At 34.5% G+C, this 19,261-nt stretch overlaps 2 protein-coding genes across 5 annotated transcripts in view; one reads left to right on the forward strand and one right to left on the reverse strand.

The window, feature by feature from the left end:
- LOC112050566 (uncharacterized) overlaps positions 1-7,089 on the forward strand; it is a 31,197-nt gene extending 24,108 nt beyond the window's left edge. The window contains exons 6-17 of one of the 2 annotated variants that reach the window (XM_024088860.2): positions 555-683; positions 900-1,043; positions 1,267-1,374; positions 1,713-1,960; positions 2,616-2,835; positions 3,262-3,335; positions 3,419-3,913; positions 4,295-4,676; positions 4,945-5,047; positions 5,290-5,847; positions 6,331-6,461; positions 6,940-7,089. In XM_024088860.2, coding sequence (XP_023944628.2) covers positions 555-683; positions 900-1,043; positions 1,267-1,374; positions 1,713-1,960; positions 2,616-2,835; positions 3,262-3,335; positions 3,419-3,913; positions 4,295-4,676; positions 4,945-5,047; positions 5,290-5,847; positions 6,331-6,461; positions 6,940-7,070 — 2,723 coding nt within the window. In that variant the 3' untranslated portion in view covers positions 7,071-7,089. Of the gene's footprint in view, positions 1-554; positions 684-899; positions 1,044-1,266; positions 1,375-1,712; positions 1,961-2,615; positions 2,836-3,261; positions 3,336-3,418; positions 3,914-4,294; positions 4,677-4,944; positions 5,048-5,289; positions 5,848-6,330; positions 6,462-6,939 lie in introns of those variants that run through there. The other variant, XM_024088868.2, reaches the window with a different exon arrangement.
- Positions 7,090-7,975: 886 nt separating this feature from the next.
- The window catches only part of LOC112050556 (protogenin B), a 136,571-nt gene continuing 125,285 nt past the window's right edge, over positions 7,976-19,261 (reverse strand). For 2 of the 3 annotated variants that reach the window (XM_052883741.1, XM_052883740.1), the window contains 2 exons: positions 18,857-18,937; positions 7,976-18,505 (listed from right to left, as the gene is read on the reverse strand). In XM_052883741.1, coding sequence (XP_052739701.1) covers positions 18,197-18,505; positions 18,857-18,937 — 390 coding nt within the window. In that variant the 3' untranslated portion in view covers positions 7,976-18,196. Of the gene's footprint in view, positions 18,506-18,856; positions 18,950-19,261 lie in introns of those variants that run through there. The other variant, XM_052883742.1, reaches the window with a different exon arrangement.

Consider the following 19,261-nt stretch of genomic DNA (forward strand, 5'->3'; position numbering starts at 1 on the left):
CCCGCATACCAGAGAATTTTCTTAATACTCTGCGTGTGTGAAGTCTGCCAATCCGCATTGGGCCAGCGTGGTAGACTATTGGCCTAACCCCTCTCATTCTGAGAGGAGACTCGATCTCAGCAGTAAGCCGAATATGGGTTGATAATGATGATGATGATGATGATGCCAAATTTCGGCTAATTCGGTTTAGTAGTCGCGGCGTAAAAGCGTAACAAACATTCATACCATCATAACCATCAGTTTTTCGTAAATCTCGGGATTTTATTGCGACAAATAGTAACCTATGTGTTAATACAGGGTAGTAGCAAGCCTATGTGTTTATCCAGGGTATTATCTATTTCCATTTTAAATTTTATCCAAATCGGCTTAGTAATAGCAGCGTAAAGAGTAACAAACATCCATAAAGTTTCGCGTTTATAATATTACTAGCTGACGTCGTGCGATTACACCGGCGTGGTTCCCGTTCCCGTAGAAATACGGGGATAATATATAGCCTATAACCTTCCTTAATAAATGGGCTATCTAACACTGAAATATTTTTTCAAATCGGACAGATACAGAAGGGGTAAGCAGTGGCTGCGAGGCAAGCGCTGTCAGAGAGGAGATAGCTAGAGACTACGCGGCACTTCAAACACGTCTAGGAAGAGAGATCTCCGATCGACGGGGTAAACTTGGTTATGTGGGTAAGTTTAACATGAGTTCGTGTAGTTTTTCTACCTCAAAAAGGTAGAGAGAGAGAGAAAAAAGGCTTTCGATGTAATGTTAAGGTGACAGGGCAAACGTCCACACCCCTTTCGGTTTCTACACGACATCGTACAGGAACGTCATTGCTTTTCAATTATCTTTTATTTTTTTAAGACGAAATTTATATCAATTTTATAATTATAATTTTATTTCAGCTCCTCGTCCCGTAGCTACGGAAGAAGAGTTGTCAGCAGATTTCCGGAAGAAGCTCGAAGAATGGCAAAGAATAAAGGGCGTAAAGCAACCACCACCCGTCCCGGCGAGAAAAGATCTCAGTGACGATTTTTTGAAGAAATGGGGTAAGCTTCGCATTAACCTACACCGAAAAGAACAAGCAAAGGGGACGAAATTCAACGTAGGTATCGACAACGACTCATATATATCAGTTCTCTCTTAAGATCGCGCAAAATAACTTCGTTCCAATATAACTGTACTATGTTACATACGTATTTATCACGTGCCTTGCTTATTTGAATATGATAGGACGTCAATTTATTCGTACATCTTTAATTAATGTTACAGATGAATGGACACGCATGAAGGAAACAAATTCAGTTCCAGCTTGGGAAGAAGAAGCCAAACCAGACGAGGTGTTAGTTCGAACCTCCACAGGGCTATTCAAATTTCACGGTAAAAATAGTTTAAAAGTTATCCCTCAGATTTACCACAATAAGATTAAAAAATCCAAAGAAAAAGACATGATTTATTAGTGTACAAACTATGTGTAATGTACAAGTAGTTAGTAGTAATAAACAGTAATAGAACAATAGAGAAAAAGAGGTATTTGTGATAGAGATAACATAAGAATCTCATCTGGGAAAGAAGAAGTGTTGTATTGAAAACTCACACGGATTTTTTGGCAACCTAATTCAAGCAACCCACTAATAACTCTGTTCACCTTCCTTCCTTCTTTTCGTCCTTCGTTCTATTGTGTGATGATGACTTCTAATTTTCCCTATATTTCATAGGAATATCCCGTTCTTTCACCCGCAAACTCCACGAGTGGGAAAAGTCCAGAGGCATAGCTCCTGAGGCCTCCACATCAGCTCTGCTGAACGCAGCACGGGCGAAGGTCAAGCTGCCGTCTTCCCAGCTCACGCGCACGCAGTCTGACGGTAGCGTGGCGCCCTCTGCTGGCTCCGGCCGCGTACACGCTTCCAGCCTTAGTGTCAATGATGTTGATGATTTTGAATCGGAATATGAGGGAGAGCATTCGGTGAGTTTAATAAAATATATCTAATTTCCATAACGTTAATAGGAGACAAGCAGACACTCCACGTTTGATCCCGCGTAGTTTCCTTTCCCGTGGGAATACGTCTAGTATAGTCGTCTAGGGTATAGTCTTTGGCACTCATAAGTAGCTTTAGAATGGTGACAGAAAATTAAAAATCTGTTAAGTAGACCTAGAGATTACTCTACTCTAGAGGTTATAGATAAGTGTTTAGTAATAGCCTCGTTGGTCTAATGGACAGCGTATGTGTCTTCGAAGTCTGAGGTCTTGGTTTCAAGTCCTGGTTATGACATACTTATTGAGGTTTTTTCCTACGAAACATTCACTTTAGAAGCTTGAAGATAGGTGGTAGTAGTCGGTGGGGTTGCAACCCTCTAGAGCACGTTAAAACGTTGGCCCCAGTCATTTTCATTATCATCTGATTATGATTCTTAGTCAAACATTATTGCCATTTGCCCACCAAACATCATTGGAGTAGCAAGATGGACTTTTGAAATAGGATGTTATCGATAATGAAGTGCTTATAAGTTCATCAAATGTCTGCTATTAAAACTTGGCTGTCATTTAAAATGGGCCATGATCGAAAATCACTCTAGATAAAAAAATAAGAGTGATTCCAACGTTTTCCATGTTATCCTAGTTGGACGGTGCCGATGAATGTGATGGTCGTCACACCCGCGCTGCAGTGCTAGTGGAAGTTGAAGCTGAGGAGGTCTGCACAGCGTCACCTCTAGTAGCAGTGTCACCTCAACATACTCCTCAGAAACCAGTCTATACGTACGGGCAGGCGGAAGCCAGGCATCTATGTGAAACCAGCTCTGCAATTACTGGAACTGCCGTGTTACAGCCGAATGGTGCCGGTAAGTATATTCATTTAAGTAAAATCAGTACTATAAAACAACATTTACTAGTATAATAAATAGTCTAGTACAATCAAAATTCACATACTTAGAAAAAACATAGATTTAAATAAAAAATATTATTTACAAAAAATATACGGCACCTAATTGCTCGCCCATAGGCACTAACTCACTGGCGCTTTTACCCCTCTGGATAGCAATACTTATTCATTGATATGTTTTAATAGACCGATTATATATTTGTTATAGTAAATAATAAACATAAATTATCAGAGAATTTAATTTAAATATAATACCTACTCTCGAAATTTCATAACATTTAACTATTATTTTTACTTACATACTAGATTTATTATGTTTACTAAATTAATTTTATTGATAATTTACACACTATAGTTAACTTTTTTCCTTTACATAATTTTTTAGTCATACTATCCGATTCTCGAAACGTGATGACCAAAGAAGAATCAACAATCAAGACAGTGATCACTCGTAAACAGGTAGCACAGTGCGTTTATTTTTATCTAATTTAATATTTTTTTATTAAATATGTATAATTAATTTTGTTACTATTAACTTACAGTCCACAACAGAAATGCAAGCAAGAAGTTCTAAATCAAAAATGGTTAAACAGGCAAGCTTAGAAGAAGATGCCAGGTTTATTAGACAAACCATTGATGAAATTGAGAGAGGGAGTTCCAGTCTTTATAAAGAAAGTAATAGTTTAGATTTTCTAAAGCAAGAAGTCATGTACGAAATGCCAGCCCCTTCTACTAAAAGTTCGAGTTTGAAAAGCTTAAAACAATTTGATAATGTAAAAGATACAAAAAACGGCAAAGACAGTAACGATGATATGAAAGAAGATAAACGCAGAGAAAATGACAAAAATAACGGTAAAAAGAAGTCCAAATCTCGAGCGAGACTTGAAAGGGAGCAATCTAAGCCTTCTGAGAGTGACAGTGATCCAGAAGTTGATACAGTAACAGTTGAAATACCCAGAAGACGCAAACGACCACGTAGACCTTCTGAAAGGCCTAGGACTCCTCCCACATCACTACATTCTGATTCTGATGGAGAAGTAAATTTATTTTTTATAATCAACTACTCGTAGATTCTATTCTCATTCGGAGTAAAATTAGCCTATAAGCAGTAATAAGAGGTACCTATTAATAGCTAAAGTCGTTGATCTGCTTCAATTACTTTTTTTCCGAATAATCCAGACAATAGTAATTTATCTTTGTGCCAAAATCCAGATCAGTTGAGTTATTGAGCTGTGACTGAGCATATTAAACGTGCATTATGATCTCCTGAAGTGTTCCATTCTGCTGCGAATTTTCACTAAGAACCTTAATTGAATACTCGTTATTTGAAAAAAAATTATACACTATAACGTTATCCTAACGTTATAGTGTGATCACAACTGATTCTACTAATTGATTTATCTACTAAACGTTTACAGGTATTCGTTCTAAGACTCAAAGCACCTCATCAAAGAGACGTATCACCAGAAGTTATAGTGAAAACAACTAGAAAAATCTTCTCACCAGTTGTACGAAGCGGTGAATCCATCCCCAGGGCTGTGATACCAGTCAATGTCGACGATCTCGATGACGTCAGACCAATGCCACTCAGTCGCAAATCTGAGTGCAGACAAATAGAACCGCAGCAGAAACAGGATTTGGACAAGTCTAAAAGTGCGGGAGATATTCAAGAAGCGCAAAAGTCTAGAAGGCCTCCACTACCATTATCACCACCGTCGCAGAGGAAACCGCCAATAAAGGAAGCATCTCCGTCCATTCGCATTATGATACAACGGTACAATCAGAAGATTAATGAAGAAGGTAAATGTTATTTATCATTATCATCAGCATATTTAAAAGGCCACTTTTAGGAATTTTGAGCATACCTTACAGAGCTGTCTAAATTCGGGTTTGCGGTCTTGGTTGACTATATCAAAATCATTATCAGAGGATAATGGTGATAGCCGAGACCACCAGCGTACTATGTTCGCCAAGGGCATAACAGCTCCAACTCCAAGTCACTGAGACCTTTTAGACACGATGTGAAATAGGTATTCAGTATTCACTCTATCACTTTATTATATTACAGGTCCCGGATCAGGAGGCAGTAGCGGTACATCATCACCAGCGTGGCGATCACCCAAATCAGAACGAAAACGCCCCGCCGACATGCCTGTTAGTGTTAATATTAGGTAACTTCTAATAGCCAATTATGTCAATTTTATTCAATCATTATTAGCCTATTTTAGGGCTTTCCTTTACTATCGAAGGACGGAAGGAACTTTTAATAGGAGTTCAAGAAAGAGATTGTCAATATAAGTTTGAGCTTTTAGCTTAATATTTTTCTGAATTTGTTCCGACAAGTAATTAACATTTATGACTATTAGGTGAATAAATGAATGTATGTTATAAACTGCGTAATACCCTTTTCCAGAAACAACCCATTCCTAGAGAGAGAAGTGCAGAAATCAGCGAGCGCCTGTCAACTGTCCCGACGAGATCAGACGTCTGTTGAAAAACGTCTCACACCGACGCCACAGCCACACGATGGCGTTTTGAAATCCCACAGTGCAAATGTATTACACCCAGAACAAAATCCTGAACTACCACCACCAAAAATCGAGGACAGCCAAGAAACTATTCGAACCATAACCGCAAGCACAGATACCATCATCCAAAATATACCAAAGATTACACCAAAGGAGGAAAGAGAAAAATCGCCTGCATTGTTACCAGTTTTAAGACAGCAATCTGAGATATTAATACCTACTGTATCCAGGTTTATGCCACAGAATCCTATTTATTTTGAAAGGTCAATGTCAGCAGTCGATAGCCCTATGTTGTCTAAAGAGACAGAAGCCAGGACAGCTGGACTGTCGGAAAGGGCGGCTCGGATAAGGGCGGCTAGAGATAAGTTTCTGTCGTCAGCGGCAGCTGTGCCTATGAGACGAGAGGGAACAAGTTCTGCCAGTGATTTGAGACCAGCAGATAGGTAAGAATAACAGAATTTAACCTCAAAATGGGAAATCTTACTAATCATCCCTTAACATTTACTTACTTAGGTACTATCCAATGATACATTGTAGGTAAAAAACAACAAAGTATGGAAAGATATACTTAACTATAGTTTTTGTATCTTTTCTAATATAAAGTACCTGCCTAAGGTCTGTCTAAAATTAAGTGGAAAACTATTGTATATATGTATAGATGTAAAGAGGTTCATCTACTATATTACTTCTTCTGCTTGCACCAGATTGGTGGTCTACATTGAATATGGCTGAACTATAAATAGATTAGTCAAGGTACTCGGACCTGTAATTTCAAGATCTCTTTACTCCAAGTAAAATGTCTTGCACAAAAATGAAAATCTTAATATCTGCCTAGGTAGGTATCCTATTTTGGTCTTCGAAAGCAAACTTCGTTAGACTGCTTAATTGTTTAATTTTGAATAAACTATTGATATGTTTACGTCTAGATCAAGCCGCATCAGCTGTGACAGTGACGTAACGGAAGAGCAAGGCGCTGCCCAAGATGCAGGTCTCGGAAGAAGTGCATCGACTGGCATGGTCAATGTGGACAGAGACGCTTGGCAGAGGCTTGCTGAAGGTTTGCCTTTTGCGCTTATTATACTCCAAGTACATTCCTCCAATCATTTATGTTCCACATGACAATAATCTGGTTAAAGCTGAAAAGGAAAATGTATTTAAGTACAAAATGCCTATTTGGATCTTGCTCACGAGATTACCGCCATGTGGAATGCTGAGTCAAGTATTATTCCGATAGTCGTTTCAGTCAATGGTCTTATAGCAAAAAGCTTCGACCAACACCTTAAGAAGCTTATGCTAAACTGGTGGATCAAGGGTCGGATACATAAGGCAATTATTTTTGAGACGGCGCGTATTGAGAGGAGGTTTTTCGCTCTGGAACCCTGACCACCGGTTTCTTGGGCAATCAAATGTCTCGCAGCGGAAGGGTTGAATTTTTGAACGATATAAATCCTTGCCTCCATTTACACGCGCGAATTTTAGGGCCCTAAACTGATCAACTATCATTAAAAAGTTAATGAAGTAGTTTCTTTTTCCAGGTTCTCGTCGTGAGCGGCCTCGCTCCAGGTTCAGCCTGGCGCGGCTAGCAGCTAAACTCCGACGCAAGGAAGAGAGTGCGGTGTCCCGTTTGTGCCGACAGAGCCTGTTTGTGCAGTTACGCAAACAGTGAATAAATGTAGTAAAATGTACTGTTTTATTATTTGCCACTTCACTAGCATAAACCATCAAAGCTAAAAAAAACGAGTTTGCTGTAGACCACACGACGGAAATAAAACTTTTATCAAAAATAAAAGAGCGCCATCTATGAGCCTTAGGCACAACTGCATCGCAACAAATTCTTGAACTGTACAAAATGGGACTGTTTCAAAATTCTCCAAGAACACCATCTACTGGTAATTTAAAATAACAAACACTGTTTCAATATACCTGTCTATGGCAGCATGTATCGCCCGATTACAATACCAACAGCTTTCTCCTCGAGCTAAGCGTGTGTAAAGAAGTTTTACTTCCAAAAAATCCCATTATAGGGTAACGTATTTACCTACAGCACAAAAAACATATATAACATAAGCATAAGTACCCACAGACAAGTTTTATTTAAACGAATAGTTTACTGAACTACTCCAACGAACTACATTAATATACCAAAGGTAAATAAATAAGCTTCGTTTTTCTATCTTAGGCTCACGTTGCTTTAAAGCGGGTTGGGATTCTGGGATGACGTTTGATTATACTATATCAATCACTAACAGATGAAAATGATGACTCACACTTAAGCTGCGCGAACCGAGACCAACGCCACCCACCCTACTTCCCAACTCTGACTTGAGTATTATTACTGAATTTCTTGGAAGAAAAATGGCTCAACTCAATTCAACCAAGAACCTCGTGATTCAAATCTACAATAAGCTGGATGACGAGGTAGCTAATCTCAAACCGTACAGATATTCTGGCTCTTAAAACACGGGCTTACCTAGTTTAAGGACCAGGACGCCATTGTAATTTTTTATTGAGTATTTTAAATAAACATTTATTATTCTTATTCATAAAGGGTAAGTAAAATAAAAGACACGGTAGCGTTTATTCTCAAATTTAATATCATTTTCAATCTTGACAACACCATGTAACACTCCGCCGTTCGCTTTCAATACGATTGGTAACAATAGTTACCATATCAAAATGGTCAAGTTGGAACTAATAATAATTTTATTATCAAAAACACTACTATTCAGTTATTAATTAGTAATAATTATAAGACTCAAGAGAACACTTACAAACAACGTTAATGGGTAATTTGGTTGAGGTAGATTCAATTAAACTTTACAACTAATTCAATGATTTTTGGGAACATGATTATTATCAACTCTTCAAAAGTAAACACTAAACGTTTATCCGACTTTGTTTCAGTTGATATAGCGGAATCCAAATTAACCAATCAGGTACCTGGAAGATGACGTGATTAAATATCATCAAAGCATCTTTTTTGTGTAATCTGATTGGTCCTGCGCGTTTACACTTTATAGCATGACCAGATACAATTAAAAACACTGGGATTGTTCTTTTCTTTCGCAATATGGCGAGTTTTATTTTATTTTTCTTATTAGACTAGCATTTAAAAACAACAAAGATTACTTGTTCTTAATTAAACTGCATTATACATAGTTCAATTCATGAGCACTATTTTGGTGTTTATCAAGCAGTATTGCAATAATAGAATTAATTTAGCACAAAAGTCCGTTGAAATATATTTATGCATTTCTGGGATAATTTCTAATTCCTCGTCTAACATCCAAAAATAGATGATTAAATTGTAAAGCCTAAAAACATAACAAACGCATATTACGAAACTTTTCAGTAGGTGGTATCATGTCCCCAAAATCAGTTTTACACAAAAAATCTTATAATAACGGTGCTCCCGCACAGATCCTTGGATACTGTTATATTGTTCACTTTTACGACATTGTCGCAAAAATATTTTGCAGCATTTTGTATAACATGATTTATAACAATTGTTGTTTCTGTGGGAGCACCATCTTGGAAATTACTGGAATATTTCAATTAAGGATAAATTTATTAATTCCTACACCCAGAAGACTTCAAAATCATATGACATGCTTAAGAATTGTAGTTTAAAATCAACTCTTTACTTTTTACAATAAAATAAAGGCGTAAAATAAGATGATACATTACTTTATTTTAAAACTTATTCTATTTTAGTAGAAAACGTAAAAATTTAAAATCTCATAAGTTAAAATATTCCAGTATCTTGTTTCCTTTAGGTAGGGCCCATATCTTAAGAGCCCACTGAATACAATATAATTATATTATGTAAGTATGGTAATTACACAACAACTTCTTAACTTACTTCTACTGTGATGATGATTTGTGATTCACTAAACTACGTAATATTGTAGCATTTCTATATGTTATTGTAAAATGTAATAACTAAATTCCATAGGCCCCAATGTCCCACCTTGAGACACCTTTTTAGAAAATCTGTGCAGTTACGCAAACGCTGTTTTATCAGAAATACATAAAATATATTAAAACAGAAGAAGAGACGAGAGTTTGGTATGTCAAACGCCTGTTGTAAAACCACAGAATACATAGTACAAGTTTATACTTATATGATAGTTAGTTACAAAAATCTAAAAAAAAATAACATACATACAGCCGAACGTAGAACCTCCTCTTTTATGGAAGCCGGTTAAAAAGCAGTTAAATTTTTTAGCTTATATAAGCATGATGTTTAAAATGATTTTTATAGAAAAGATTGATTAATTATAAATTATCCCAGACATGACTGCAGTACTCCATGCAAGTTCTAACCTGAGCCTGGAAAAGTAAAGGGTGAGTAGTTATTGGGGTGTAAATTCCGCTTGACTTTATTGAGGACTCCCAGTTTTATGGCTGTCATTTTAGCTTTAGATTCGATACATTTCCCGATATTGAGGTTGGATGAGATGGTGATACCCAAGAGCTCAATGTGATCGCTAATTGGAACAGATATACCCTGGAAAGCAGGAGCCAAAGTGAAAAGGCTCCATTTTTCGTTTTTTTTTTTTAAATATACTAACAAGACAAATTGAAAAACAATAGATCTGAAGGAGAACTGAATTTTAAAATCACAAATCATCATCATCACTTAACTTTCACGTACAAAAACAAAATAAGTTTGAACGTAAATATAAAATCTTCAAGCAAACTGAAAACACAAACAAAATTGTAGAGAGTATATCGCTCTCATAAAATAAATACAAATAAGAAACGGACAAAACAATCAATATATAAACAAGCCCTGAATCGTGGTATACAACGTAAGCTTTATTGGACGCTTTAAAATAAGTACTTTTACATCACCGTCACTCAAAAAAAGGAATTTTAAAGGGATTTAATGATATGCTTTTCAAAATTAAAAAAGAAGTACATAAAACGACATTAAACTTTAAATAAACTAAAGGTACTGTTGTAAAAACACATTATTTATATTGTGTCATATTATTAGCAGATTATATAAAGGTAATTTAACAAAGCAAAACCGATAGGATATAAATTATATATCAGGGAATATAAAATAGTACGTTTACTACAATTAGAATGCTCATGATGTGTTCGAATACAAAACAAAATAATTAAACAATTCAATTTTATATAATACCAAATATAATACCTTATTATGCAATCAAAACTATTGCAGTCAATTATGAATGGTTTATAATAATTGATATTGACTATTAAAAATACGATATTTTAAGGAAAAAAAAATGTGCACTGGAACAGGGAATACTGAAGATGGCGCTGCTTAATCATATATTAGCAAACAATGATCAATGACACAACTATCTAAATTGAATTAGTCCAACATTTCATTATTGACTCAAAAAAGTCTTAAAGAAAGAAAAATATTTAATTTTGAGTACGTAAATTTCTTATTTATTTACTTGGAAGAAAAAAATCTGGATACAGTTAAAGATTATTTTACAATCATAAAAATCGGTAGGACAACCAGGAGAACCAAATGTGTATGACGAAAAAACCGTTAATTGGTAGATTTTACTTTAATTAAGAAAAAAATTTTATACTAGGTACTTCATATAAAAATTTTATATGAATACCTACCGACTGCGCCAAATGTACCTATGTAATGAACGAAACAAAGAACTATCGCAGAATGAATGCACTTAATTATCACTTAATTATTTTGCCTCATACAGAACGCTAGCGACATTCTAGACATTCAAAAATTTTACAATCTAGAGTTTTTGACTAATTACATACATGAGAACGTGAAAGCCTAGTGGATGCGACCTTTGCCTTCGATTCAGAGGGCGTAGGTTCGAATCTGGATATATGATGATATGAGATGTTAGACTCCACACCACGAAAGACGCAGCGCTAATGTCTTAACCATTCGCTGCGAGTATTTTATCGGTGAGCCCGTCTGCATTGAAGAAGCCGACAGTCAGGGAATGCGGTTTTAATCTACCGTAGTGAGCCATTTAAAAAATCTTTATATTCCTCTATCGCGCGGAGCGTGATACTGTGCTCGCCTATTGCTCTTAGTGGTAGTTATATTTTTTTACATGTCACGTAACGGATACGATGGGCGACCGGTCGTCCATTTAGGAGTCAAATGGCGCTTAATATTATTTGGTAATGGCGGTCTTATTGTCATTTGTGTAAGGCGCTGTCGATTTTTGTTCAGGTGTTAGCCTCGGGAGTTCTTTCGTGTCGCGGAATCTACGTCTACAGTGTTCAGTGTAAAATCTATGTAATGTAGTGTCATTGTACAGCGCCATCTAGTTTCCTATTTACAATACCATAGTAATCCATGCGCCTTTCCCCTTGAGTCGTTAACGATTACTTGAGATTCGAAATAGTTTTCGGAGGCACGTATATCAGGCTTTTATTTAAAATTCACTCCAAGGACGGACAAGCCATAATTGTGTAAAAAAAAGTATGCACTCACGTTAAAATAATTAATATCAATAATGGGTTTATAACTTAGCAACTGTACTTATGCTATTTAGTTTATCCTTATTGTGATTAAATATATATAAAATACATGTAAATCCTTTTCTTTTAAGTAAACATGTATATTTTTTATGTACTTTGATAGCATGCTGTATTTCAAACATTGTGTTTTACATATCGGGTTTCTCAACGAATACTTTAATAAACATAATATAATGTTACCAATTAAAAGTTTAATAATGTTATATAACAATTTAAATCTCCAGTTTCATGTTTCTTATTTTTTTTTAAGAAGTGAAATAGAATAAATAATTTTAATCCGGCCATAGTTTAAAACTTAATCAAAATATGTAGTGTAAAATGTCGTGTTACTAACACCACTTATAACTCCAGAAAGCCTATAAAGAAAGGGAAATTTGGCATACAGACAGATTAGGTTTAATCCCCGTGATCTATTCGTCGTAGTCCCTGAAATCTTTCTGATGAAACCGATAACAGTATTGCCAATTTATTAAAAAGTATCAATTTAATTCTGCAGTAATATAAGTCTGGAAGGGACCACGGAGAAAAAACCACAGATTACAGTCTGAAAATGCCTTTAGGATGGTTTTTATCTCGATATTGCGACTGTAACGGAAACTATGCAGCTAAAACTGCGGGGCACATCTAAGGAATAATTATATCAATGGTAATAGAGTAGATTATGCTTATGTTACACTCTTAACTTTGCATACTATGCTTAAATACAAAAATGTTGTACATAGTTCAGGTATATGCTAATGCAAATAAATTAATTATAAGAATGGTTTACAGATTATTACATAGTACATTTTTTTATGACAGTCATCAAATGACAGTTGTTAACAACTGTCATTACATCTATTTATATAAATGAAAGTCGTGTTAGTCACACTATTTATAACTCAAGAACGGCTGGACCGATTTGGCTGAAAATTGGTGGAGAGGAAGCTTAGAACCAGGAGACGGACACAGGTAAAAAATTGGACATTTTTATATAATATTATATCTGTATAACATGCACCAGCACTGTATATCTTTGCGCACGTCATTGGATAATACAAAATGACAAAGTAATTTTATGTGGATAACTTCATGCAAGCTACCAGATAACTCCATGCACATTGCTAAACTTGTTTTTCAAGCTACAAATTCTATGGTACATCCATACACCTAGGTATGTCATATACAGAATGCTCGGACCCTAGAGTTATGGGAAATACTACCGAGCAACCTGTATATAGTGCTATGATAACTATACATTATGTTACTAATTAGTAATTAACTTTTTGTTGTTAAACTAATTAGTAATTAACGCTGTATTTCACAGACACAACTGCTTTAAGCGCGTCATGGTATTACTCCAAGGTGATAGCTCATTGCGTGTAAACAGTAAATTAACTTACTGATACGTCTAATATTATATAATACGTCACTCAATTATCTATGCTATAATATATTCATTCCATGGGATAAAGATGCATTTTATGCAAACAACTTAACAAAAAAAAACCTACCAAAACTCGACGAAATAACTATACGCAAATAATCAGATATGCATATAAATGATGAAATTACCAATATCCAACATGCAACTGAATAATTATATACTTATTTTTAATGATAACTGAAACTCCTTTACATTTTGATGACTGTCATAAATTCAAGTATAATACAAACAATATTATTATTTATATAGTAAAGGTAAATCTTAACATGGTTACGTGGTTTTTCTACACATAAAAAGTGTTCAAAACAAGAAAACACAACCTAGAGTGAACCTGTGAAAGGGTATTACATAGAAATGTCTACATTTTAAATATTACTATAACAATACGTATTTATGGTATTTATGAAAATAATATTATTACAATATAAAAAAAAAAATATCGGTTTTAATAAATTAAGGGTTAATATCAAAATTTTGTAAACAAAAAGCTATGTACTTGAAAATTATAAAGGTAATTCATTTATTAACATAATTATAGAAAACTGTTTAATTAATTTTAGTTCTATTTAGTTATTACTAAAACGGGTAATTAATTAATAGATTTAAATGGTAAAGTAATTCCAGTGTGCCACTCAATAACTATAAGAAGTTAATTTTGTATTATAATTTTGACATTGTTATCATTTTAATTAATTATTATTTTATTTAATCATTATTTTCAAAATAATATTAATTATTATTTTAATTAATCATTATTTTCAAAATAATAATTTATTATTATTTTGTTCAAAAGACTTAGCTTTGATTGTAATAATAATGTTTACAGACATTCGTTTCACAAACGCGTTTATGTGGGAAACTGCAAGTGTTGGTAAAGCAAAAACATTTTTCTACTTAAGCGGCTTTGGGATTTGTACTTCCATATCAAATTTGACAGCTAAACTGATCTTGGTATTTAATCTGTCACATATATGGTGAGTGGTTGTTATGCAACAGTTGTTTAAATAGTGGACTAGTTTTGGTGTTACATAAATGCATTTGTGGCGTCACTTTACTACATTCAAAGCCAATCATTTTCCAAATGTTGAACAACTTTCAAGAAATATGAACTAAATTATTTCATAACTAACACATATTTGGCAGCACTGAAATATTTGTACATAACTCATTGTTTTGTTATATAAATTACTTTTGGTCCAAAGGACAGTGTTGATTAAGATTCACATAATGAGGAGCATGAAGAAAAAATAATATAAAAACTTTAACTTGAATTTTTTTAAACTTTTATTTTAAAAAGACTGTTTTTAAAAAAAATTACTTTGCGTAATGTTTATATATATTTAATCGCAACAACCATTCTGCTGCATAATTCAAAATATATAATTTCTTTTCCTCCTTCCCTTTTCTTCCCTCGCGACTGTCACATTTCGTCTTGACGCTCCTCATTATTCTACCGCACTTACGTTTAACTGATTATAAGAAAACCTAATGTTCAGAATTGGAATAACAGCTGCACATCCGTAGATAGATAAGTAAATAGACAGAGTGTATGAATTGTTTGCTGACTGCTGTCGTTAGTTAAAAGATATAGGTATGATTTTGACATGCCAACACACAACAAAACCATTTTTTCCCAATGCTATCTCGCTATTCATATACTAATTGACAAACGTCAAACTTGTTTGGAGCATCGTTGTGCCTAAACTGGCACGCATCAGGACAACTACAGTTATTCTCTTTTTGCCGGAATGTGATGAATGCTTTATATCTGTCTATTTACTTTTCTATCGAAGGACACATCCTTTGATACCACGAAAGTTAAATGTTTGATTACTTGCACATTTGTAAAACGATATTAGATTTGTACCTTTAAGGAAAATTTATAACGCTTAGCCTCGATACATTAAACGCAAGTGCGGTTCTAGCAATAAAGACAACAGCGAAATTCGAACACGCGTATAAAAAATAAACATAGGTAATTATAATTTTACTAAACATAAAAAAAAAGAAATCGTAACGCCAGCTTGTTCCAACGTGCCCTAAATATCAAAAAGCTTAAGACCCTGTGATAAAAAACCTAGCGTCAAAGATAAAATTCTAGTTTTTTTATTAACTAACACTAGTCCTAAGTTAGCTTAGTGTAATTGAAGATTCAGGTACATAGTCGGCGATTCTTTTTCTTTAATTAAAATTTAAACTGAGTTTATATATATCATTATATTTATTAATATATTTACAAAATGCTATTGGTGTTTTAAAAAGACACATTTTAATACTAGATAAATTAAAGTTTGTCGGTACTTTGTTTTTTTTTTAATAAAATAATAATCAATATTAATTAATATTATTGTACAAATAAAATACATATTACGGATTTGTTATAAAAATGTTTATTTAAACCAAGTGGACTTACGACAAATACGATCTTTAAAAACACGCAGTTTTTTACATCCTAAAAAATTACAAACAAAAAGTATTTGTTAGATAAAAAAAATCTTTAGGTAAATAAACTGCAATAATTTGAAACAATAAATTTACACTATGCGTATTCCATAATAAATTGTATTATTTTTATTGTCATTAATATCTCTTAATATTATTGTTATATTTTAAACACTAGAACAGTAATCTAATGAAATCTATTTTTATTGATGTGAAACTTTTTAATTTTGTGTTTACAGACAAAGATCGAAAACAGCCTGCCCATTGAACTTTTAATCATGCGTTTTTTTGTTTTTTTTTTTCTTAGAGCGTACTAAACTTTCTCACTAGGAGTTTCTTAAGTTCGTTTTTACATAAAAATAACTCTCATCTCAATAATTTGATGATGTACTGGCTATTATGTGTATGACATTTATATTACGGAATATGATAAACTATTTTTCGCTCGTAAAATAAAAAATGCGTGTAATTAAAAATCGAACGCAATGTCGCAATCGGAATCCACAGATGCAGCTCAAAGAAGTTGTTGTTAATAACAAGATTCAAATAAATCAATATTAAAAAAAGACAAAATAACTAAAAAGTTTAAAAGAACTATTTTTTTATCAGTCCTTTAAACCGTTAACACTGAAACAAAATACAGGTGAAAAAATAAACCTACACAGCTAAAATAAATAAAAAAAAATACCTGCCTAATCAAAGACTGCCACTGTGAATGACCTATGTCGTTGGGCACTACAAAAAAACTTAATCGATACAACATTGTAACATCTAAAAGAACCTTACAACGAATAAAATGAGGTAGATTCGAATTGTGATATGGAATAATAAACAACGAACTTGATCCCAAATTCAAAAGGAAACCCAAGTCCATTGTTACCAGAGAGGTACTTTGATAACGTATTTTTTGTAACATTTTTAAAGATAACGCGTTTTATCAATAAAAAACACTTTTTTGTACGTTAATAACTCGTACATAATAATATCAGTAGTTCGTTGTAATATTTTTTTCATTTTTTTTTTATATTATTTATTATATTTTTTTCAAATATACATTTATTTTTAATCTATCTACTTTTTTATTATTTTTTTTAAATGTCTATGTAGAAAACAGTGAGTGGCGTGAATATTAACTGCTAATAATAACTTTAACATGTAATAATATTTATATATATACGAGTATATGGAAAAAATGTGCGTATTATTAAAAAAAAAAGTAGAATTATATTACTGCTTGTGATAATATAATAAAGGGCCATCTATAAAGTACGTCACATGTATTTCCTGATTTCCGGCACCCACAACAATGATTGTTGAAGGGATCACATTTGCGTAACCCTCAAGATGTGACGTCACAATTTTCATTCTTTAGGAATTTTCATAACAACCGAAACCTATTGATGCTTTTTGTGTGATTGCTTATAATATTATCAATAGATTTGGTCACATTTTTATATTTAGATTTTATAATAGTTTTCACCCCCCCCCCCTCCCCTTTTTCCCTTTTAACACACGACGTACTATATTGATGCCCCTAACATTTGTTTATATATTTTAAGTGGAATGTTATTTATGAAGGTAACTGATAGCTTCTAAGGCTTGTCTAAGAACTGTCTATAAAAAAATCAGAAATAAATACTTTTTTCAACATTAATAAAATACATTCACGTTATGTACATAATATTACGTAGTCAGGTAATATAAGGGCTGTTTGGATATCATTTTGGTCTATATTTTGTACGCTCATGTTGCACTAAGGGTGAATTATTTTTATTTTGTAACAGGTGTCTTGGTGTGTACTATATGCAGGCACTATGATTGAACCTATAATTAATTATAATATATGTACGAATTCTCATACCGTCTTCACGGCGTAACAAAATATTTTGAGGTTATGTTCACGTTTTCCGCGCCATTGCTTATTTTTTTAGTTTTTTTTTATCTTTTTGTTTACCTTATTGTCTCGATGATTATAATCTCAGGCCAATCAACGCTATATACACGCCTTAAAAGGCAGTAAAAAAATGTCGTATTTACATTTTTCTGAACAACAATCAAAAAAGGTGATCATTAAAAATGGACTTTACCCCTATTTGCGCAAGAGTTTAAGCGAGAATAACTTTACGTGCGCGTCGATTTTTTGACAGCTAAATTACAAATGTACCCGTACTGTTTGTTTACCGAAAAATCAGCCTTACGTCGTTGAAAATAAAGTCTATTAGGAACAAATACACGCCAAGCTATCCTCGCGCAAACCGATCAAGCCTCGTACCCACTCTCCGACTAACTATAAATGAATGCTCTGTACATAAAATCTCATTCTATTCTGCCTTAACTACGCGGTGTCGGGTGCGGGACCCCTGGGCCGCCTGATGCCCTTGTAGTTCTATAAAACGAGCGCTGCTCGCGTCTCAACCGTTAGGCTGAAGCGTGGGCTGAATTTTGCTGTTGTCGAGTTGGAATTCGCTACTTCTCGTTAACTCTGAGTTCATGTTGTCGTCGGGGAGCTTGCCGAAAGAGTCGTTGGCGCTCAGGTCCTTCGACGACCTTGAGAAGTCGAACTCCGGCGGTCGGGAGGTGTCGAACAGGCCGTACGACACGGTGTCGTCGAGGACGGTCTCCACGGTCGTGTCGGGCTCGTGTCGCGACAAGTCGAACGTATCAAAGTGCGGCGGGTCGTAGCCTCGACCCTTTTTCAATCTCCCGTTCGGTGTTTTTGTCTGTGAATTTAAAAATACATTTATTTCCCCTAAATCCTTAAATCCCTAAGAAAGTTGTTTTAGTACATAGATGAAAGGCCGCCGAGGTAGACTGATGAAACAGTGTATCGCATTTGATACTATAAAACTATTATTGACATTTCTGACAAATACAGTCGAAAACTAACCAACACCTATGCGATTGTCTGTTTTGCTGTAACACTGGTCCATAAGATACCTATTGTCATATTAAGAAAATATGAGAGTTATTACGTAAGTTATTTTGAGCATATTTTTTGCTGGAAACCAGCAGATAAGCTGAGTACCGGCATCTAGCTAAATACAACTCCTTGGTTAAGTGTATATACTCACGGCGGGGTTCTCCGTAATGTGCACGTTCGCGTGTCCATTGAGCAGCGGCTCGCCCGCGCCGCCGTTGGCCACGCGCACCATCTGTCACAACATCTGACCATTTATTACACCACCCAATGTTTGTGGAACACAAATATCGGCATGTCTTCATTTAAACAAAAACTAAAAAAATCCAAAAATACGGCTATTATTGTCTGGCAAGTTCGTTGATGATACTCCCATGATATGTGGGTGACGGGGGGAAAGACTGTGCGGGTGTGAAATCGTGCGTGCGGGGAAGTTAGTTGCATCAGTCGTGGGTTTTTCATTCACCGATACATGCCCCCCGGCTCGCGCGGACCATGGGGAAACGAAGTTGCCAAGCTATAGTAATAGTTTTAGACTATCGGACGTCCGTATGTGTAC

This window comes from Bicyclus anynana, chromosome 10, assembly GCF_947172395.1.
Source record: "Bicyclus anynana chromosome 10, ilBicAnyn1.1, whole genome shotgun sequence".
Taxonomy (NCBI): domain Eukaryota; kingdom Metazoa; phylum Arthropoda; class Insecta; order Lepidoptera; family Nymphalidae; genus Bicyclus; species Bicyclus anynana.